The 25,002-nt window shown below is 41.0% G+C and overlaps 1 protein-coding gene across 1 annotated transcript; it reads right to left on the reverse strand.

Moving 5' to 3' along the window:
* Nucleotides 1-1,530: 1,530 nt before the first annotated feature.
* Nucleotides 1,531-23,105, reverse strand: shrprbck1r (sharpin and rbck1 related). The gene is made up of 14 exons (XM_053629830.1): nucleotides 22,561-23,105; nucleotides 19,378-19,552; nucleotides 18,822-18,905; nucleotides 17,786-17,927; nucleotides 17,117-17,207; nucleotides 16,150-16,432; nucleotides 15,485-15,600; nucleotides 14,354-14,527; nucleotides 9,979-10,139; nucleotides 5,841-5,952; nucleotides 5,368-5,547; nucleotides 4,017-4,115; nucleotides 3,107-3,250; nucleotides 1,531-2,211 (listed from the first exon to the last, which is right to left on the reverse strand). The coding sequence occupies exons 1-14, from the start codon at nucleotides 22,843-22,845 to the stop codon at nucleotides 2,131-2,133; spliced, it is 2,127 nt and encodes a 708-aa protein (XP_053485805.1). The 5' UTR covers nucleotides 22,846-23,105; the 3' UTR covers nucleotides 1,531-2,130.
* Nucleotides 23,106-25,002: the final 1,897 nt, after the last annotated feature.

A 25,002-nucleotide genomic window follows, 5' to 3' on the forward strand; every position in this document is an offset into this window, starting at 1 on the left:
TTCCTGGCCGAAGGTTTCTTCGTCTTCTTGAAAAGCGGCGTCCGTGATTTCAGGGTCTTTAACGAGTGGCTCATGATGTGCTGTGAGCTCACCGAATTCAGAGTCTGTCGAGGCACAGCGACTGTTTTTAATTATCAATTACATGAAACGCATCACAATACCAAGGATACAGTAACCAACCCCCCCCCCCGCCCCCAAAAAAAATGCAAAAATAAACAAGTGAATGAAATAAGCTGATTTAAAAACAAAACTAAAATTCTAAAAATAATGTAAAAATATAATAGTTTTCGATCATTGCGCTTTAAAAATAAGTGTTCAGACCCGATTGATGTACAGAAACAAACACGGCCATGCTTCAGAGACGGAGGTTTTAACCAGAACAGAATGATTGAAGCTGTATAGACAGAACCATAAAAACTGATGTGCATTAGAAAAACAAACAAGACAGCTAGGATAAGGCAATTTAGAAACTTTAATGCAGGCAGTCAGATATGAATCTCACTGGACGAAGACAGACCAGATTAACCTCAACAGTATCTTCCAGATATAGAAGTGCAGCATGCAAACTATAAGATCTGATCCAAGAACCAATCAAGTCCAGACTTACTTTAGTCTTCTGATGCATAAGTACACACACACACCGGTCTCTCTTCTTCACTCCTTACACCAGTCGCTCTCTTCCTTCTACCTGTCTCTGTGTGTGTCTCTCTCTCTCTCTCTCTCTCTCTCTCTCTCTCTCTCTCTCTCTGTCTGGTGCTCCTTCAGTAAGCAGCATGAGAGCTGAAGAGATGTTTAGAGTCTCGAGTGAAATGTATTTAGAAATAGTTGTGGAACATGAAAACGAGGGTGCACAAACTTTGCACTAAACTGTAGGACAAACTAAGAAAACCACATACAGGAGCACATTCATAACAACCTAGACATACTTATATACCCATGTATTATTATTATTTGCGCAGGTAAGATATAAAGTATGGATACACTAAAATGGAAAAACTTGGCCTGTCTGCCCTTAATTAAATAAATCTGTCTTTACCTGCTTCCATGCTCTACTCCCTTAGCTCTCACGACGTGACAGAATACTGTACGAGGTGTACAGGGGCGTGAGCGGTATATATCCCGAAAATAATCAGCTAAGCGCTGGCAGCTGAAAACAATAAAGCCACACCCTCGAACAACAACCAATGACAGAACAGGGAGGAGACAGAACAGAAACAAAACAAACGCATGTGTCCACAGTAAACAATGTCACAGTTGTCAACATCCGAAGAGCATGCGCTCTGAGCACTTGTGCACGTAGCTCGTGCATGCGCGCGCCCCCTCATCTCTCCTCGTCTCACTCTGGTTGCTAGGCTACTTGGTCGCGTCATCAAAAACGTCATTGTTAGGTCAATTTATTCGGCCTTTTCACTTATATGCACACACATATATATGTGGTACACATATATGATGTGGTATAAATCATTATCAAAGCTTCATTATTGATCAGAAACACTAAGGACAATAAAGGAAATCATCATCACTCCCTGATCAGTTTCATCATGTGGAAATGTTTATTGTTTGTTTTCAGATCAGTGATAGCTTGAAATGTAGAATAAATTATATAAAGGTCATACAAGAATGTTTACATTCTAGACAAAACCTCCAACATAAGGCACTGAACAGTCATTCTCAGTAGAACACAACTGTCACCGTAGCTGCGGCCATGTTGCCAAACCTCCATGCTTTGTCTTTACAGTTAAAACTCTATAAGAATAATAGATCATGATGTTTTATTTCCGTATTAAATAATATGGTAAGGTTTTGTTTGTTAAGAAAAACAGTTCAACACACAAGAGTTACTATGGATCTATAAATAAATCCATGTGAAAATGTAGCACCCTGAAAAACAGCTGGGTTTATAAAATAAGGCACTTGTGTATATTAATATTTTTAATACTTTTGTAATATTGCTGGGAGTAAGACATAAAAAAGTGCATTTTATCCAGTATGTTTAACTTAATCATGATTCATGAAAGTTAAAGATATTCTGCTTTGGTTTTTGTTTTCAGTCTTTTTTTTTTTTTTTTGGCTTTTCATTGTTATTGGTTTTCATCCAGGGTGCTCTTGCTCTTGCTCTCTCTCTCTCTCTCAGTGGCAGTTCTGACATTTTGGGTGGCATCTTTGTTTATTCACATTACAGCGGCAGCCTCCACTCGTGTCTCCAGGACCCTGTGACAAAAGACACACAGTTTACATCCAAAATGAAATAATCATCACATGAAGACTTCATTGATTCATATTTATGTAGAAAGTCACTTACTGAAGTCTCTCATATATATATATATATATATATATATATATATATATATATATATATATATATATATATATTTTAATAAAGTGCACACCATAGTGTCTGCAACATCACTGTTATACCCTGTGTAGTGAGCATACATTATATGGCCAAAAGTATATGGACACCTGACCATCACACCCCTCTGTGGTTCTTCCCCAAACTTTTCCCACAAAGTCGAACGCACAGAATTGTATAGGATGTATTTATATACTGTAGCGTTACAGTTTCCCTTCACTGGAACTAAGAAGCCCAAACTTGTACCAGCATGACAACGCCCCTGTGCACAAAGCGAGCTCCATGAAGACATCGTTTGTGAAAGTTGGAAGAACTCGAGTGTCCTGCACAGAGCCCTGACCTCGACCCCACTGAACACCCCTGGGATGAACTGGAACGCCGACTGCACCCCACGCCTCCTCACGCCACATCAGTAATGGTCACAACTTCGCTAATGCTAAAATCCTCCCAGCCACGCGTTCACGCTCCAAAATCGAACTATAATGGGATGTTCAATAGTAAATTTAGGTGAGATTGGTCAGGGGTATACATACTTTTGGCCATATAGTGAGCAGGGAGCTGTTCAGGTAGCTGTTGAATTGAATTAAATAGAATTGAATTTAGTCTCACTGTTGAATTATAGAATTATAAAACTGCTGAATTACAAAACAAATGAAAGTACGAGGTGAAGCTAGTGGACGTTTATATAGATTACATGGACACATGGATTAGGTGTTTTTGAATTTCTAAGCAAGCGCGTGTTCGGTTCTGTACCCCGGGGCCCCAGCGCGGCCCTCTGGTGACCCAGCAGATCTCTGTGTGACACACAGTGCAGCGCAGCCAATCACAGCCTTCCTTCTTCTGCACGATGATTCCACACTGAGGACAGTGCATCGCTTCGCCGGACCTCACCAGAGTCTGTTCCATGGACAGACAAAAAGAAAGACAATGTAAAGAGAATTAACACTGTGAAATAAAAAGAAACTATTTCATGATCTGGAAAGTTTCTGTTTTTATTCAAGCCAGACTGTGCATCTATTCTGATTTGAAATATTTTCTGGTACAGGATTCCTGCACAAAACCATACTGAAATGAATCCACACCATTCTGATGCAATGTGATAGTAGATAATAACTTAATGTACAGATTAAAAAAAGGGCATGGAGGCAGTGATGGTTGATTTGTCCTTTTTAAAGGACCATTAGTAATTATAATCATGAAATGATATCATGAAATATGACAGCACTGTATCAACAGCTGCACGAGTGTAAACGTATGCTATCAGTATACGTAAAGCATTTGTTACCTGGTGAAAAAAAAAGACTTTCTATTTAACAATAGGAGTAAAATCAGACTCATATGTTGTTAGCTAGCTGTGCTACATCTCTGATAGTGATTTATTTATGATCTGGGAAAAGTTAACAGTGTTATATGCTAATGATCTGCTTCTGTGTCAGATACGTTTGCTAGCGAAGAAGAAATAGTTGGCCAAAGCCAATGAAGAACAAGTGATTGCTGACTCTTGTGCAAGTCCAATTTTCAATTAATTAATAAATCTGGTTCATATTTAATCAGCTGGTTAAATAAAACACACAAAAACAACAACAACCACCACAACAAAACAATTAAAGGCCCAGTAAAAAAAAAATAAAAAAATAAAAAAATAAAAAATAGTGTGTGTGACCTTCAGGAGGTCCCTCGTTCTCCGGGCTGCGATGTCATTAATGGCACGAGCAGCAAGATCGTCCTGGTACTGTTTACAATTCATCCCTTCATGAATTGCCTGAGACAGAGAGAGAGAGAGAGAGAGAGAGAGAGTGTGTAAGAAAGAGAGAGAGAGTAAGAAAGAGAGAAAGCATATTTTAAATTTGTGAAGTTTTTCTTATATCATAAATTGATTCATGACAAAAACAGTCAAATGTGAAAGTTTACATACCTTTAAGACAAAATGAAGAAGACTAAGACATTTATATAGACATTTGCATCCTCCTCTCTAAATATGATCAAATATATTCTCTAATAGCTTTGCTCTTAAATTATATATTTTTTGCAGATAAAAGTTAAAGTAGCAGTACAGTGCTATGAAAAAGTATTTGCCCTGTCCTGCTTTCTTCTGTTGTTGTGTATATCTCATACTAAATAGTTTCAGAGCTTCAAACGAAACACAAAATGAAACAAAGGCAACCCGAGTAAACACAAAACGTCTTAACCGCCGAGCTTCCACTTCCCTATTTATTTCTTTTACTTATTGAAGCAAAAAAAAAAAACCTTATCCAACACCTATCACCAATGTGAAAAACTAATTGCCCCCTTAAACTTAAAATCTTGTTGTGCCACCTTTAGCAGCAATAACTGCAACCAAACATTTCCGATATCTGGAGATCAGTCTTTCACTTACTTCTAGGACTAGAACTTACTCCTACACTTTGGATCATTGTCTTGCTGCATAATCCAGTTGCGCTTGAGTTTCAACTTACAGACTGAAGACCGGACATTCTCCTTTAGGATTTTCTGGTAGAGAGCAGAATTCATGTTTCCTTCAATTATTGCAAGTTGCCCAGGACCTGAAGCAGCAAAGCATCCCCACACCATCACACTCCTCCACCATGCTTGACCGTAGGTATGATGTTCTTTTTGTGGCGTTCGGTGTTTGGTTTACACGAGGTGTAATGGGACCCCTGTCTTCCAAAAAGTTCCACTTCCTACTCATCAATCCACAGAACTGTCTCCCAAAAGGTTTGAGGATCATCAAAGTGTGTTTTGGCAGAACTCATACAAGTTGAATTCAGACTCAGGCCCAGTTGGTATTAGATAACTTTTTTGCTTCATTAAATAACATTATCATTTAAAAACTGTTTACATTTTTTGTGTTTACTCAGGTTGCCTTTGTTTTATCTTAGATTTTGTTTTAATTTCTGAAACAATTTAGTATGAGATATACACAAAAAACAGAAGACTACAGGATGGGGACAAATGCTTTTTATACAGCACTGTAGATGTTGCTCTAATCAGCTGTGTGTGTGAGAGAGAATTACCTTGCAGAGCAGGCAGTTCTGCTTGTTGCAGACAGGGCAGTGGAAGGTGTTGACCGTGTCCTCATACACGCACCAACCTGGACAGTCAGTGGTGGCGCAGTGATAACTGCCCTCACAGCGCGACTCGGCCACTGAGAGCCCACGCTGCAGCCAGCGTTCATACTCCTCACCTGAAACCAGCTGACAAACACACATGAGAGTGAAAAGTGAAGAACACATTATTTATACGTATAGTCAGTATAACTCAAACGATTCGATGTATTACATGTATTCTATGGATTAAAATACAGAACATGTCTGAATTAAACTCTGCGCTGTGTTAAATGAAGATGCTAAATATAAGAAAACCTGCTTGCTAAATAAAACTGGTAAAGTCTTGGCATTTTTGTACAGATTGCCAGAAAAGAAAACAGAGCTGTGCAAGAGTGTAAAGATTTGTGTAGTTGTGTAGAATTGAATGAAAGAGTTCTCACAGCACGGATCTCTCTCTCCTGCAGTGTGCAGTCACATGCATACGCCTCGTCTCTGTAGGGACACGCCACCTGAGGATCCTCTGAAAGCAGGATTACCGAACGCAAACATTCTCTACACACACATGCACACGCGCGCACACACAGACACAAATATATTTTTGATGTGGTCATGTGGTCAGAAGGTCTAATATTGACCCAATAAATAAGCATTAGTGAGAAAATACAATATAATACACGCATTCTTTAGCATTCCTCCAAACAACCAATCATCATCCAACCATTCAGTGATCACCCATCAATCATCCACCAATCAGACATCAATCACCCACAAATCACCCATCAATCACACACCAATCACCCATTAACTATCCATCAACAACCCAACAGTCCACCAACCAGTCATCCACTGACCATCAACCATTCATCCATCAATCACCCACTGACCATCCACCAGTCACCCACTGACCGCTTACCCACTGACCATCCATTAGTTATCCACCAATCACCCACTGACCATCCACCAATCACCCATCAATCATCCACCAATCACCCATTAACTATCCATCAACAACCCAACAGTCCACCAACCAGTCATCCACCAACCCACCAGTCATCCACTGACCGCTTACCCACTGACCATCCACCAGTCATCCAGTGACCGCTTACCCACTGACCATCCACCAGTCATCCACTGACCACTTACCCACTGACCATCCACCAGTCATCCATCAATCATCCACCAATCACCCACTGACCATTCACCAGTCATTCAGCAATCACACATTGACAATCCTCCAGTCATCCCCCAATCACCCACTGATCATCCTCTAGTCACCCACCAATCACCCACTGACAATCCTCCAGTCATCCCCCAATCACCCACTGACCATCTTCCAGTCATTCACCAATCACCCACAGATCGTCCTCCAGTCATCCACCAATTCCCCACTGACCATCCATCAATCACCCACTGACCATCCACCAATCACCCACTGACCATCCACCAGTCATCCACCAATCACCCACTGACCATCCACCAGTCATCTACCAAAAACCCACTGAGCATCCTCCAGTCATCCACCAAAAATCCACTGAGCATCCTCCAGTCATCCACCAATAACCCACTGACCATCCACCAATCACCCACTGACCATCCACCAATCACCCACTGACCATCCACCAGTCATCCACCAATCACCCACTGACCATCCACCAGTCATCCACCAATCACCCACTGACCATCCACCAGTCATCTACCAAAAACCCACTGAGCATCCTCCAGTCATCCACCAAAAATCCACTGAGCATCCTCCAGTCATCCACCAATAACCCACTGACCATCCACCAATCACCCACTGACCATCCACCAATCACCCACTGACCATCCACCAGTCATCCACCAATCACCCACTGACCATCCACCAGTCATCCACCAATCACCCACTGACCATCCACCAGTCATCTACCAAAAACCCACTGAGCATCCTCCAGTCATCCACCAAAAATCCACTGAGCATCCTCCAGTCATCCACCAAAAACCCACTGACCATCCACCAAAAACCCACTGACCATCCACCAGTCATCCACCAATCGCCCACTGACCATCCACCAGTCATCCACCAATCACGCACTGACCATCCACCAGTCATCCACCAAAAACCCACTGAGCACCCTCCAGTCAGCCACCAATCACCCACTGACCATCCACCAGTCATCCACTAATCACCCACTGACCATCCACCAATCACCCACTGACCATCCACCGGTCATCCACCAAAAACCCACTGACCATCCACCAGTCATCCACCAAAAACCCACTGACCATCCACCAGTCATCCACCAATCACCCACTGACCATCCACCAATCACCCACAGATCGTCCTCCAGTCATCCACCAATTCCCCACTGACCATCCATCAATCACCCACTGACCATCCACCAGTCATCCACCAATCACCCACTGACCATCCACCAGTCATCCACCAAAAACCCACTGAGCACCCTCCAGTCAGCCACCAATCACCCACTGACCATCCACCAGTCATCTACCAATTACCCACTGACCATCCACCAGTCATCCACCAATCACCCACTGACCATCCACCAAAAACCCACTGACCATCCACCAGTCATCCACCAATCACCCACTGACCATCCACCAGTCATCCACCAAAAACCCACTGACCATCCACCAGTCATCCACCAATCACCCACTGACCATCCACCAATCATCCACCAGTCATCCACCAAAAACTCACTGAGCATCCACCAGTCATCCACCAAAAACCCACTGACCATCCACCAGTCATCCACCAATCACCCACTGACCATCCACCAGTCATCCACCAAAAACCCACTGAGCATCCTCCAGTCATCCACCAATCACCCACTGACCATCCACCAGTCATCCACCAAAAACCCACTGAGCACCCTCCAGTCAGCCACTGACCATCCACCAGTCATCCACCAATCACCCACCGACCATCCACCAGTCATAAACCAAAAAGCCACTGAGCATCCACCAGTCATCCACCAAAAACCCACTGACCATCCACCAGTCATCCACCAATCACCCACTGACCATCCACCAGTCATCCACCAAAAACCCACTGAGCACCCTCCAGTCAGCCACCAATCACCCACTGACCATCCACCAGTCATCCACCAATTACCCTCTGACCATCCACCAGTATCCATCAATTACTCAGTGACCATTCACTGACCAATCATCCACCAAATAATCATCACTTATCCATTGTCCACCCACCAGTTATCCACTGAACATCCAGTCGCCCAATCTTCCACTAATTCTACACGTCATCAACTAGAATCAACCATTCTTATGAACAGTCCAACAACCTTCTACCATCCACCAATCACCCACTGACCATCCACCAGTCATCCACCAATCACCCACTGACCATCCACCAATCACCCACTGACCATCCACCAAAAACCCACTGACCATCCACCAGTCATCCACCAATCACCCACTGACCATCCACCAGTCATCTACCAAAAACCCACTGAGCATCCTCCAGTCATCCACCAAAAATCCACTGAGCATCCTCCAGTCATCCACCAATCACCCACTGACCATCCACCAGTCATCCACCAAAAACCCACTGACCATCCACCAGTCATCCACCAAAAACCCACTGACCATCCACCAGTCATCCACCAATCACCCACTGACCATCCACCAGTTATCCACCAAAAACCCACTGAGCATCCTCCAGTCATCCACCAATCACCCACTGACCATCCACCAGTCATCCACCAAAAACCCACTGAGCATCCTCCAGTCATCCACCAATCACCCACTGACCATCCACCAATCATCCACCAAAAACTCACTGAGCATCCACCAAAAACTCACTGAGCATCCACCAGTCATCCACCAAAAACCCACTGACCATCCACCAGTCATCCACCAATCACCCACTGACCATCCACCAGTCATCCACCAAAAACCCACTGAGCATCCTCCAGTCATCCACCAATCACCCACTGACCATCCACCAGTCATCCACCAAAAACCCACTGAGCATCCCCCAGTCATCCACCAATCACCCACTGACCATCCACCAGTCATCCACCAAAAACCCACTGAGCACCCTCCAGTCAGCCACCAATCACCCACTGACCATCCACCAGTCATCTACCAATTACCCACTGACCATCCACCAGTATCCATCAATTACTCAGTGACCATTCACTGACCAATCATCCACCAAATAATCATCACTTATCCATTGTCCACCCACCAGTTATCCACTTAACATCCAGTCGCCCAATCTTCCACTAATTCTACACTTGTCATCAACTAGAATCAACCATTCTTATGAACAGTCCAACAACCTTCTACCAATCCTACACCACTAACCACCAATTATTGCTTCATCACCAACTATCCAATTATCATTTTCCAATCATCCACTAGTCTCCCACCACTCATCATCCAGCAATCATTTAGCTACCATCTACCACCTGTCCATCACCCATCCACCACCGTCCAACAGTGAGAACTGTCCTCCAACCATCCATCAACCAGCCATCCAATTATGCACAAGTCCAAACACATCAACAATTGCCAACAATTCCCTCTCTCCATCAGTCATCTACTTTATGTTCTTACCTGCAGAAGCAGTGTAGACATTCACGCAATAGGACTCCCTCTCCTGACTGAAGCTGCAAGAAACAAATCCTGCATTCAATGCTCTCTGCGTTCGGCACCAGCTCCTGACCGTCCACCTCCACCAGCCGAGCATAGTTCATCCTGCGCTCTGCTTCCTGTGCCTACACACACCAACATCCACACATACACATCATAGTGCTTTATTGCTCTTATACCACAATGCTTAATTTTTTTTAATTAAACAATGACACATCATACCAATACTGTAAAGCTGAATTGAGTAGACTATCTATTGTCATAGCTACAGTATGCTTCATGTATGACAATATCCATAATAATACAAGAACATTTTATGATCTTGAATGAACCATCAGGTGTATCTTTGTTCTATATTTTCATGTTCATTTTCTTGTATTATGTTGTTCCACTGAGTCAGGATCACTCAATGTTGTTGAGGAACTAGCGGAGGTAAAATGGCAGAAATTGTTTTTGTCCATTTATATTGCTGAACTCCTTCTCTAGTGCAAAAAATATATAAATAGAATTCAGTTATATGTACCTTGTTTGAATGAGACTCACAATAACATTTCAAAATAGCAGCACACAAAATCTGTCTACAGATGGAGCATAATAAAATGTTACTTTGTAAATATTGCAAATAATTTAGCTAAGACAGTTACAATGTTATGTACAGGGTTTGGAACGAAGGGGCATATTTAGATTTTTGGCACTGTGCAGTTTCAGATTTTGGGCTATTTTTGGTCATGGAGACTAGCCAGGTTGTGAGTATGAGCTAAAGTCTACAGGTCTGGGTTGAATAATGAGGAGATGCGATTTTATTTTACCCCAATATCCTACCACACTTCACTAGAATAGGACTTCAGCAGTAAAATGAACATATATCTCTCTCCATCTACCCCTGCTAGTTCTCCGACTACATCAACTGACTCAACAGCAGTCAAGAAAATAAACATAAAAAGACATAATGTCTATTGGGGCCCAGAATCTGGAACTAATTTTACTGTACTTTTTTAAGTTGAAAATCTGAATAAAACTCTAGCATATTTTAAACACTGATATATGGAATTCAACCCTTAGACTTCCATTACAAGTACATTTTACACCTGCACATACACACACACACAAAAAAATGTATACAACCAAACATAATCCACACTACTAAATGCTATTTTGGAGAATAGTTAAAGAGACACAAATATGCTAGTAAATATCCTATATATTGAAATGTGCAGTGAAAAAGTAATCGAGATACAAGATATCACTTCCTGTTTGCATCGCACGTTTACTTTATTTACTATAGACATAAGAATCTTCCTTTCAGGAACACTGGAAGAATCAACACTGTACAGTGAGACAGTAAACAGAATGAAAACGGTCTTGTTTAATTCATACAGTATATATTTAGCATGGCAAATGAATCAAATTCATTACTTTATTAACGTCATAGTGAGATATTATCCAGATATAATGCAGAACAAGGCTCTTCACTTCCAGCCCTCACTATACTGCATATGTTCATGATTGTATAATTGTCAGTTAACAACTCTACCCTTCCTGAGCATGACTGAGTTTATCACAGTGCACAGGATTAAGAGAGGAGAAACCCGCTTTATATCTTTACTGTACTGCATCACATGGTACTGTACTGGCTCATGTTTATACCAGGGGTCAGTGTACATTCTCCATGTGGCTAAAAGTCAGTGTCATGAATATGCATCCCTGATTGTCTCATTCTAAACATATTATTTAGAATAATAAAATGCTTTGTGCCCAAGAAACTACTAAATTAGCCTTGCACCATTAACATTCACATTACATTATTTAGCAGATGCCATTAGCTCAAACCCATTTAGATAGAAGTTAGCACAGCAAAATAAATATCCGTGAGACTTTCATTTTTTTTCACAATATGGTATTAATATCCACCTTAGATGATCCGATGCCAAGTGGACAGCTGAGACATAGAGCCATTTACGGCCGGTATTTCTGGGCTCATTTACAGTTGTAATTCTATGCATAACATATTTAACCAAGTCTTCCTTCAGTGTTGTTGGTGCAGGCACTTAAGATTTTTTAAGTAATATAGTACGTAAATAATATTCAGAAGATAAGTTTCAATAGGGAGACATGCTGTTTTTACTCGAGTAAATCTTCTCTCTGCATCTTAATACTTAATGCTTAATACTCTGACTGAATGCCAAATTGGGATCTCAAATATTCATACAAAAGCATTGTTGTGTTCTCGAATCTGACCGGTCTGACCAAAGTGCAACTGCAAATCACAGGTTTATATTAATGCACTCGTCCCATCATTCTATCAGCGTTAGTGTTTCTATAGCAACAACTTACACAGGGACTTGTATGGTGGAAGCTGCACATAAACGAAGTCTAATAATAAACGGATTAAAAATGTGCTGTCGTATACCGAAGTAAAACTTTGATACGGTGAAGGTTTCAGTGAAGACACCCAGAGTCAGCACTTTGTAAAATCAAATGAGGCAGACTCCAGGACGAGCTCATGCTCACACCGGTGCTTAACACCATCCAACTGTGATCGGATCACCCGAGGTGGATGTTTCAATGGGAAGCAAGAGTGCCGGGATATATGCAAATATTCATAAATATGCAATCTGTAAACACCCCCAAAATAGCTAGCTACTAGTAAGCTAACCCATAATTGAACATTTTTCATATTCTCTGCGATTAAATTAATAGTAGCTATGAGAATGTCCATATATAGCTATATACACACCAAACCAAGCACCATTTTCTTCATTCAGTTAATAAAAGTCACTTTAGTTCAGTTTATCATGCTAACAGAGCAGAAAGCGGTCCTGTAAAGGTGTCTGAGAGGAGTTTTCATCAAGAATAAACTTCAAAATACATACATACATACATACATACATACATACCGTCAGTGTAAACAAAAGTGCTTTGAGGATTAGAAGTGCTTTAAAGGAAAAGGTCACTTAAAATGCTAAAATTGCTTATAATAAGTGAGAAGCATCAAGTGTCCTTGAGCATTAAGTAATAATTCATTCCTGGGTTTGCCAATTTAGCATTACAGCTGAAGTACAATAGATGAGATTGGCATGCACAAAGTGTTCACACAGCCCAACTGCAGTAACTATACAGTCTTTGGTGTGTGTGTGTGTGTGTGTGTTCCTCAGGCGTCCGGTGCAGACGTGCACTGAGGATTTTCCCGTTATAGTGAAGTCTTGTTTTTGTTCCTGTGAGAACTTTTTTTTTTAAGTCTCAGTAGACATTCAAGTTTCTTCAAGTGTTAATGTGTGCATAGGGACTATGTGTGATGTGTACATATGTGTGTGTATGTGTGTGCGCGTGTCAGTAGTCCTGGTCGAGGTTGTACTGTAGTGAGTTGCTGGCCCTCAGCTCCTCCCTCCTCCCTTTCTCCTTTAAAAGAAAACCAGACAGAAGAGAAGAGCGTGAAACCGGAGAGCCAATCATAGCCTGAGACCCTGCCATCCCATAATGCATTAGATATGCTACTGCCTGGAGATGCAAAGAAACTTTTGTAAATGAAAAGAAATCGATCTTTCTAGCTGAGCCTGCAATTTAGCCCTTGAGAAAAGCGTCTTCTTTATGTTGAATTTTTAAAAAAATATTTGATCATTTTTATTTCTCAAGTTATGAGGTGCTTTTTTTATTATAAAGTAAGAAAAAAAACCTTATAGCTACCAGTTTACGATCATGCAATAAAAACAGTCACAGCTCCACCTTTCTTCTTTTGTGTCCCTACACACAGCATCGGATTCAGTAGGAGGCGTGGCCTAAAGTCTTTTAATTTTATGCTAGAAGTAATTTGTTTGATAATGTAGGATTCTTTCAAAAAAATGTACACTTATTATTCTATTTTATGAAACTGTTCTCAGAGTCTTTTGAGGCAGGTGTATGATGATTTAGACAGGCGCTAAACTGGTGGCTATAAATTCGCATTACTTGCTCACGACGTTAGTCACTTAACACAAGCGCAAAACTAAAGAAAGAAACTTCAGATGGAAGACTTTTTGTCTGCGTACGTTTCGGTTTTGGTCCAAACAAAAAAGGCTAAACCTGTTTCGTCAACCTGCATTGTCCCTGTCCTGAATGAAAACCGTCCGACTGCGCGTCTGTTTGTGTGATGATGTGATTTAAAATGTCTGGTCATGTATTATGTATATTTTGTGAGATCGTATTTTAATTCCTGTAATAAAAAGAGAATGCCAATGTCATCTATTGAAACGAATAGAATATATTTAGCTTTTACATATACGTCTTTGTTTACAGCTGGAAGTATGAGGTCAGCAGGTGCTTGTGTGAGTGTGTGTGAGAGTGTGTGTGTGAGATGTCTGACCTGCTGGTACTGTCTGATGGCTTCTTTCTCCTGTTGGATGCGTCGCAGTTCCAGTGTATCGGGTCTGTAGCTTCCAGGCACCGTGTAACTCTCGGGTCTGTCCGCACTGCACATCTCACAGCCGGGACGCGTCGGCTTGTTAATGTACGTACAGGACGGACACGTCCAACCCAGCTATATACACACCCACACAAACACAAACGTATGTATTAAGGGTATAGTCCTAGGCAAAATAATGCTATTACACATACAACTTAATGTCACACTATTATATGTTATATACACACACACGCACACAACAGCGGTGTTGGTTTCTGGATTCTGATTGGTCAGAAGGTGCGGATTAATGTTCTATAACAGCAGCTCTGACAGTAGTGCAGCTGTAAATCTAATACTTGGTCGTTTCTATAGTAACAGCTCGTTCACAGGGACACGTACGGTGGACGTTCCACATCATCTAAGAATTAAAAACTCGTGTTGTTATTTAACAAAAGATGTAGAACTGCTGGCATGGTGACGTTTTCTGTACGTAGACACTCATGGAAGGAGTCTCTAGTGTCAGCGCTTTGTAACAGTCAGAGGTAAAGCTGAAACTGTAAAGTTTCTGATATGGGAAAGTCTTCACGATTTGAGTTTAAGAGAGGAAAAAAGAGAGGCTGGTGAGGGAACAACCGTTTATAGCTGCTAGAGTGATACGTGAGAATAGGAACCAACTTGTTTCATGGACGTTCCGCAGCATTAAATATAACTAAACGCTGTTAAATATATGATTCTGCTTCATCACACCACAACATTGTTGATGATTTGATGAAAAGCAGCACATCGTGGAGTGTTTATTTCTTTTACAACACTGCAGAGGCTGTGCAGGGGTTTCTTTATTTTGTCAGGATAACATTTAAGAATGCAAATAAGCCGATTATTATTATTATTATTATTATTATTATTATTATTATAATGAGTTCCAATTATAATCAGGTTATTCAAGTGGTCAGGTAAACAACTTACTACAATATCTGAATTCAGAGTTATAATGGTGTTATTCAGAACAAGTATACTGCTAATCTGTCATTTATCAGCGTCTATGCGATTGTATGTGTGTGTGTGTGTGTGTGTGTGTGTGTGTGTGTGTACCTGTGTGTTAGATCTGCCGGGTAAGAGGGCTTCATTCAGTTGCGGCATTTCCAGGTTAATCAGGTCACGGATTTCACACAAGCCCAACTTCTCTGTCCCGGCCAAACTACGACTGCCTGAAAGGTCAAAGGTCAAGAGATTAAACGGGCAATCTGATAATGTTGTCACTTCAAAAAAATTATGACTTGGCAAGAAAAATCTTGAACATAGACAAATTTCAGTAAGATACATTTGGGATATAATACTTCGCAGTATGAGATTATGATAAAGTTAATAAGATTATGAAGCCTATTTTAAGATATTTCACTCGTTTCAAGCTTTAAGTTGTCTTGTTCCATTGGCAGATCATTTTGCTAATTTCAGGCATTTATTTCTAAAAACAAGCAAAAAAGTTTCAGCCCACAGAACAGGAGAATTTTAAGCTTGAAATGAGTAAAAGAAGATATATATATATATATATATATATATATATATATATATATATATATATATATATATATATATATATATATATATATATATATATATATATAATCACACAATGGGAAACAGGTCAATTATTCCTAAAGTATTAATATAACATTCTCTCTATATATATTATTAGCTTATGAATATTCCTAGGCATGTGTGAGAGTTTGCTTCTGCACGTGCACACACACACACACCGGCGCTGTTGTGGTGCGGGTGCAGTCTGGTGGGCAGCGTGCTGTAGGCTCTCAGCGTTCCCTCCGGCCCATTGCCGATAGACTGTGTGTCCCCAGAGAAGGAAGTGGGAGTGAGTGGGAGGTTCTCCTGAACCTGTCGCCTCTGTCGGGACACCAGATACAGGAATGCCGTGTCTCCGTCCTGCTGCACGCCGTAGGACGCCAGAGAGCGAGAGTCGGCACACAGGCACTTCCCGATGACCCAGCGCTGGACGTGTGGATGGAAACCATACTGCACAAACACCTACAGCAGCGAGAGAGCGAGAAGAGAGAGAGAGAGAGAGACACACACTTTATCCATCAGACAGGAAAAAAAGGTGATAGAATGTAATTAAATTTTTACTTCATCATTGCTGTTGTTTAAGTTTCTTATAAGGTGCTTCTCCGTGAGAAATGAAATTTGGCCTAATCTTCTAATTTAACTGGCCAACACATTTACAGTTTTATACTCAGACACGGTGTTGCCAAGTGTTTTCAGGGGAAAGTAGCGAACGTGTGCTCAAAAAAGTCAGTAGAAGTTGATTGATGGTGTCATAGACTAATTTGCATAGTCATTTAATCATCATGAGCATTTGCATATCAAAACGTGTAATACGAAGGAAGATTTTATCAGAACAGGAAATCAAATATCTCTTATTTTTTTTATAGAAAGAAGTACATTTTGGTCACAGCATCGGAAAGTATTTATTTTTATTTATTTCTATCAAGAACGCAGAAAAAAAGCAGCAGTGGGAGTGAGCAGGTGGGAAATTGGCGCGAAGATACAGACAAACTCATACGGGTAAGTCGAGGGAAAATTGTAGGAACCATTAATACAGAATAATGTAATGCTTCAGGTTTCAGGTTTGTGTCCCATTCTGAACAAGTTTAAACACACTTCCTTATTCAAATCTTGCTTTATAATAAGATAAGACTCGTCCGTGCTCACCTGCTGTTTCAGAGTAGCCACCGTGGCGTGGGGGAAAACTTTAACCGTGACACAACAGGAAGAGGACGCGTCCTCCAGCACCACTGACAAACTACAGGACAAACAGAAAGAACGTCAACATCGACACCGACTTTTCACATCATGTACAAACTCTCTACAATTAGAAACGTTGCGAGAAATGACCCGTTTCTATTTCCCACCATGAATTAGTTAAAAATGAAGTTTTAAGTAAGCCATCATTCACCAGCAAGGAGACGATGAATGTTTAACCCGTCAAAATAAAAAGCATGAATATAAATGTGTAAATAATAAAACGCCCTCACAATTCAAATAAAATGCAAAGTAATCTAATCCTAGACGTGTAATGTATAAAATTACGTATAAAGTGTAAACGTTAATCAAACGTTCTTGTCCGTGCTCTCAGCCTGAAGGAATTTCTATTCAACCTCAGAGAAGAGAAACTAACTTTAAATAACTGATGAAAGAATAAATAGTGTGTGTGTGTGTGTGTGTGTATGAGTATAATAATGATAATGAGTCTTCATTGGTCACGTACACATTACAGCACAGTGACATTATTTTCTTCACATACACCAGCATGCCAGCGCCCCTGGAGATATATAAAGTATATATATGACAAAGGACATCTAGATAGTTTCTGTTTTGTACCTGATCTCCTTGTTGGTGTAGTGTTTGTGATTTGGCTGAATGCACAGCGGTGTGTGTTGAAGAGCCAGAGACTCCGCACACACAGACGCAGCCTGAACATCCCCGGCCTCTACAGCCCGAACCAGCTCCGTACACAACTCCTCTACAGACAGAGAGAGAGAGAGAGAGGGAGAGAGAGAGGGAGAGGGAGAGAGAGAGAGAGAGGGAGAGGGAGAGAGAGGAGAAGGAGATAGAGAGAGAGAGAGAGAGCGAGAGAGAAAGAGGAGAAGGCGATAGAGAGAGAGAGAGAGAGAGAGAGAAAGAGGAGAAGGCGATAGAGAGAGAGGAGGAGGAGATAGAGAGAGAGAGAGAGAGAGAGAAAGAGGAGAAGGCGATAGAGAGAGAGAGAGGAGGAGGAGAGAGAGAGAGAGAGAGAGAAAGAGGAGAAGGCGACAGAGAGAGAGGAGAAGGAGAGAGAGAGAGAGAGAGAGAGAGAGAGAGAGAAACAGGAGAAGGCGATAGAGAGAGAGAGAGAGAGAGAGAGAGAGAGAGAGAGAGAGAAACAGGAGAAGGCGATAGAGAGATAAAGAACAGAGAGATAAGAGAAAAGAAAAAAGAGAAGAGAAAATCAAGAAACAAACAATAAAAGAGAAGTGTGTGTGTGTGTGTCTGTGTGTGTGTGTGTGTGTGTGTCACAGTCATGAAAGACTTGATGCAAGGTGGGAAAGTCATCTAACTAAGATTTAATATAGAATCCAGTGGATAAATGATTTTTCTTGCCGTTTGTTCAGTAAGCACAAGCGCAGAACATTCTGCACATTAATTAAGACATTATTTGACTGCTATAACTTTTTGACAATTTATATCTAAACAGCTGACCTGCAGTTGGAATAAATTAATCCAGCCTGTTGAAAATATTTTCATGTGGGAGAAAGTGAGCATGCGGAGCAGTGGGATGAGAGACAGTAGGTGATTTTCTTTTATCTACACAATGCACAAGTGAGACTTTTGTGCTTTGTTTGGAACCAGAGAGTGAGGAGAGGAGGCGAGGACGTACCCGTGCTGGACAGTGAGGCGGGCATTTGTACAACCAGGGGCTGAGGCAGCAGCTGTCCATCATCTGCAGGACAACCAGTGGCCACTGAGGGGAGGAGTCACACAGAGTCAGTTTGAATGAGTAAGAACTTACTTGACCATTAAGAGAAAACAGCATAAGGTGAAGAGTGAACCAGAGAATTATATAAATTCTTACAATTTAAGCAGCAGTACAAAAATGTAATTATTATTAATAATAATAATAATAATAATAATAATAATAATAATACAGCACTTGGTTCAGAATGCCCTGAGTTTGGTGTTAAACCATTTCTGTGCATTATAATAAGCTGGAGATCACAGAATCTGTACTTATTTGACATAAACACAAACACATAATGAAGACGTTCAAAAAGGAAACGTAATATATAGATATTCAGGATGTACTTCATTAAAATGCCACCTTGATACAGAGCGTTTACCAGAACAATTTGTGTAATAAGGCGACATCATATTGGATTTTAAAGATTACAAATGGAGGACAATCGTCCGACAACGAGTGCAACAGTGGGTCTCACCTCGATGGGCCTCGCGGAGTGATGACATTACCACGGTGGCCCAGGCCTGCGCTTCCTGTTCTCTGCGGAAGTTGAAGGTGATACGGTCATGAGGGGGCGTGGCCAGGATCAGCTCGTGACTCCGTGGTGTCTTGACTTCGTAGCGCACCGTCCTGAGATCGAACTCCGCGATGGACTAATGGGGAGGGAAAGGGTTAAAAAAGAGAGACATGCGTAAATTTACAAGAGACTCATTGTAACAATAATCTCACATCAATAAAACACTGAAACTGTTGATCAAAGACAAACTAAGGACAAAGTGCTTGCTGATTACTAGTTCATTTCAATCTTAGACACTGTCTGAGGTTTAGTTGAGAATTAGGAGTTATGACTGCGTAATAAGTGCGTTATGATGAACAGCGCGTGAACGAGGTCTAAACGAACATGAACAAGATTACAATCAACAATCACATCTGAAGTAAATTATTTTCCTCATAGAAATCCTCGTTTATCGCTCGACTGTCCCCTAAAGCTGTATACAGCACAAAAATCCCATATTAACAAAGAAAATATGAAGAAAAAGTCTTTTTCGTTGCAGTTTTTAAAACTGTTTCAGTCTTCGACGCATAAACCAAAGCTAATGTCCGAAATTCAGCTTCATCAGGCTTTTACATCCTTGTGTTTATGGAAATCCTCTAAACCACCAACTGAATCTCAGTGGCCCGAAGACATTGTTAAAACTGGAAAAGAAAAAGATACTCAATTAGAGGTACTGCTGAAAGATGGCTATCTTATCTCATACTTCTACAGTCTCTACCCCCTGTTTACAACACCCCCTTATTAATAGTAGTTTGTTTGTTTGTCTTTTATGCCCGTGGTGGGAGGATGCGAGTGGACAATGGCCTTGTTTAGGGTATTGTTTGCATTGAGAATGGCATCTTGCTGTGGCACCATGTTGTTCTCTCTGTGCGAACTGCTGTAACTGACTGACGCTTTTCTCAATTAAAATAAACAACAAAAAACTCAGCTTCATAACTTATTTATACACACACTGAGACATCAACTGACTTAGTATTCTGTTCAACAGCCTGAGTGCACATTTTGATGTGATCTTGAGTGACTGATCTTGAGTGTTAACAAACTCTACTGAACCGCCGAATAAATACTCGTGGCTGAATTCTCAATTCTGATTGGTCAGGAAGTGTGTGTATTGTTTTGTATGACCGTTCCGGCTAAAACATGAACGACAAGTTTATTTTATTTCCTATTAAAATATATAATCGCTGATCATGTCAGGATGTTTATTTAATCAGTCCCGCCAGGATTTTGTGATCACGGAAATTAACGCAAAATCAAGCAAACGGCATAATATTCGGATGAGCTTGCTAATTTTTCTAAATTACCACAGATTTGGGATCTGCAGACGTCATCATAACGTGTCATGTGACATCATCACAACGCGCATTCAGCCAAAGCTCTCGTCGATTCATGTGCGTCGAACATGAGTACAGCTAAAAGGTCTCATTTACCAACAAACATCGCTGTGAAAGACTGTGCAAAGCAATATCATGCGAGTGCAATTTCCCCAATTCGAGCAGTTTTCCACAAAGACAGCACAAAAAAAAACTCTTCTTTGCGTTTTTGGCAGCAACAATGACAAAAAAGGGATCCTGAAATCCTGTACAGACTGATTAACATTTATGGAAGGAGTCTCCAGTGTCAGCACTTTGTAAAAGTCATGGTGCTTTGTGTTTTTTGAGAGAGAGAGAGAGGCTAGTGTGGGAATAACTGTTTATCACAGCTATAACGTAAGTAATAATTGAAACTAATGTCTCTTGGACGTTCCTCAACATTAAATCTAACTGTAAATCGTTCAAATGAAGGGCATATCATTAATTACTAAATGAAACATTGTAACTGTTGGTAAATCACTGTAGTACAAGCTGTAGTATAAGCTGTAGTATACTTTGGGGTGGTAATTACATCCCCTTGGTGTCGTGAGAGTTATTTCTTACACACATTTTTATATAAAAGCTACATCCTGTTCTCTTTTAATAAACACCCGTTCTAAATTCTGCATTCAAACCTACATTTCTGTCCTAAAAGTCAGATTCTACTGAATATATTCTGAACGTGAACGTTTTGGTCTGAACAGATTTTATTTAATAAACCTTTTTCCCCCCCTTTTTCACGCGTGCGTTGTGCACGATGATGTAATCCAAAATACAAAAAGTCATTGTATTGTAATGAGCTACTAGGGTGAAAGAAAAAGGTTTTTAGCTGATTGATTCTGATGAGTCATCATAACAAGGGGCATGAACTAGCAAGGGGGAAAAGGTCATTTTTATTCAAATATCCAATAGTCTTAAAAAGGTACATGACTGGAACTTAAGGACAGCTGTTGTTCCTTTGTATATCTACACGGACATTAGGGATGTAACCAAACACGAATATGATATACTTATTGCTGCTAATTGACCTATAGTTTACAGTTCACAGCCCATGTTCTGTGTCTATATTCTACTTTATGGTGAACTATTCAGAATTTTATTATTATTATTATTATTATTATTATTATTATTATTATTTTAGAAAGCTTGACAGAAAAGATTCATGTAGGTGTGAGCGAGATCTCAGATTATGAACCTCACAGGAAAAACTAACACCCCCTTCACTGACATTTACATGTACAGTATTTTTAAATCTATTATTTTTACCAGGAAGAAGAAGAGGAAATGTTCTAATCTCATTCGTGTTGTTCTGTTCTAATGTGATCTCCTCTTCTCATTCTTGATATCCAAATCTGACACGACTGCGATGACGTCTGAGTTCGCAAATATTTGAACACGTCACTAGCCACTTTTTTTCATTCTTTATCTATTTATTTATGTACATATCTTCTTTGCTTTTGTTTTTTTTGTTTGTTTGTTTGTTTGTTTGTTTTTTTAAAAACTGTTGGCAGCACTGGAATTATAACAAACAGATAAAATTATTAAGTTATTTCCTGGTATTTATTGTCCTTCATTATTCTACAGTAATGATTCGAACTTTCAGCCTCGACGCTGTAAACAATAACACAGTGATCACGTGACACCAAGTTTTTCGAGCGGAAATAAATGTAACTTTTAAAAACCGTTACGTTCAAGTCTTTTTTTATGTATTAACGGAGATACTGTTTGAGAAGATGAAAGGATTTTTGGTTACCGCGTTAGTTCCGCTGCTGGGTCTCAGGGCCAGCCGGAATTCCCCCGCCTTCCCCGGGTCCATGCTGAGCTGAAGCCGCAGAGCTTCATCCCCACAGCCGGGCAGACACAGCGGCCGGATCCCGGAGTGACTCGCCGTCACTCTGACCGCCATCAAGACGGTGCTGCATCCCGCCGCGGAGGCCTCCAGGCCGGGCAGAGAGGAGCAGGAGTGGGAGTAGTTGGAGGAGGAGAAGGAGGAGGGCGGACCCGGGGGAGGCTGCGGAGCTCCGGCGCTCTGCGACATTCCACCGTCACCGTCGATAACTTCGCATTCCACCGCCGTTTCTCTTTCAACCACTCTTAAATTATTCTTGTTATTACATAACTGTGTACCAGTCTTAAGCACAAAACTTGTATCTCATTATCTTAGCTACTTTTCTATGGAGCAGGAAGGAAGAAAGGCAAAAAAAAGTATCCAGTTTCACTTCAGCTCCAGCTCGAACTTGGTTACTATGTTAATGTGCTTTCAAAATGTGTCATTACAAACACACCAACCGCCCCGTCCCTGGCTGAACCGCCTGCACTGCGCATGCGCACAACCACCGCGCATGCGCAATGTAACATAATCTCTCTTAGGGGGTTTACTGTGGCGGTGAGCCAACTTAGGTCAGCACATTCAGACTTAAGATCAGCACAGGTGGCTGAAAATTAAAACGTTTTGCATGATGTAGAGGGTTTTTTTTTCTTTCTTTTTTTTTTTTTTAAATAAAAAATGTCTAAAAGGGCAAGTAGTTTACAGCAGGGCAGAAAGGTGAAGGTGGATGTGTGACAGGGTGGGTGTGTTATTTGTGTTTAATTAATTTTTGATAATACTTATCCTACACAGGGTCGTGGGGGACACCCTGAACCGGGTGCCAACCCATCGCAGGGCACAATCACACACCCATTCACACACTACAGACAATTTGGAAATTTTATTCACTTAGCAGACGCTTTTATCCACTGCTAACCACTAAGCCACTGTGCCCCCTCCACCAATTCACCATCAATTCCAATTCTTAATTTATTAACGAATGACACGTCAACGTTAATAGGACAAAAAAAAGCACACCATGTCATGTTACTGAGAAACCGCAAAGCGTAACCTCCTCTGTTCTGAAGACTTCACTGAGGTGGAAAACTCATTCACCCTTACAAACTTACAAAGGCTGACACTTGAGACTCCATTCTTTCCTTAAATGTTAAATGAACACGTCCTGACAGAAAACTTCGACATATCCGTCATTATGTTTTTCTATCATTACTCACCACTCTATGAGAAATGGCGCAATTCTTTTAACTGTGTCATTACGTATGTGTGTATGTGTTGTTTTGTTGTTGATGCGGGAGGATGGGCAGGTAAGTATTTAACTGCGTATTGTACAACCCCAATTCTGAAAAAGTTGGGACAGTATGAAAAATGCTAATAAAAACAAACAGGAGTGATTTGTAAATGTACTTTGACTTGTATTTAAACAAAAAAAGCGTATAAAGACAAGATATTTTATCTTTTACCTAATCAACTGCATAGTTTTTTTTTTTTAAGGTAAACATTTATTTGAAATTGATGCTTGCAAAAAAGTTGGGTCAGGGGCAATTTAGAACTAATAGCGATGTGACAAGTTGAAATAAGAAGTTGATGTGAAACAGGTGAGGCAATCGTCTAATCATAGTATATAAGGAGCCTCCAAAAAATGCCATCCATCAAGAGCAAGGATGGGTCGAGGAATGCCAATCTGCCAACAGATGAATCAGCGAATAAGCCAACACTTTGAGAACAACATTCTACAAAGACGAATCAGTAGGATTTCACCTTCTACAGTGCACAATATAATGAAAAGACTCGAGGAATCCGGTCAAATCTCGGTGCGTAAAGGGTCGAGGCCGAAAACTACTTCTGAATGCGTGTGATCTCTGTTCCATCAGCCGTCACTGTCTTAAAAACTGTCATGAGTCTGTAATGGATATCTTGACATGGGCTTGGGAATACTTTGGTAAACCTTTGTCAGTAAACTTCGCCGCTGCATCCACAGATGCAAGTTATCACTTTACTATGCAAAGCAGAAGCCGTACATCAACACTTGCACATCTGTGAGGGCAGCATTAATGCAGAATAGAATTTCCAGGGTTCAATTCTCACCTCCTGCATGCACAAAGTTTGCATGTTCTCCTCATACTTCGGGGGTTTCCTCTCCCGGTCCAAAGACATGCATCGTAGGCATCTCTAAATTGTTCATAGTGTGTGAATGGGTGAGTGAGTATGTGTGATTTTGCCCTGCAATGAATTGGCACCTCGTTCATGGTGTCCCCCGTCTTATGCCCCGAGTCCCCTGGGATAGGCTCCAGGTTCCACACAACCCTGTGTAGGATAAGCGGTACAGAAAATGGATGCGTGGATAGTATTTTCCAATTGTAGCATTTT

This window comes from Ictalurus furcatus, chromosome 7, assembly GCF_023375685.1.
Source record: "Ictalurus furcatus strain D&B chromosome 7, Billie_1.0, whole genome shotgun sequence".
In the NCBI taxonomy this organism is placed as follows: domain Eukaryota; kingdom Metazoa; phylum Chordata; class Actinopteri; order Siluriformes; family Ictaluridae; genus Ictalurus; species Ictalurus furcatus.

Coding starts and splice junctions, on each gene's coding strand:
- shrprbck1r (XM_053629830.1), bottom strand. CDS start 22,845: ATGTCGCAGAGCGCCGGAGCTCCGCAGCCTCCCCCGGGTCCGCCCTCC. Junction 10,140..14,353: donor CCATCAGACAGTACCAGCAG/GTCAGACATCTC, acceptor TGGTGTGTGTAG/GCACAGGAAGCAGAGCGCAG. Junction 5,953..9,978: donor TGTCTACACTGCTTCTGCAG/GTAAGAACATAA, acceptor ATGTGTGTGTAG/AGAATGTTTGCGTTCGGTAA.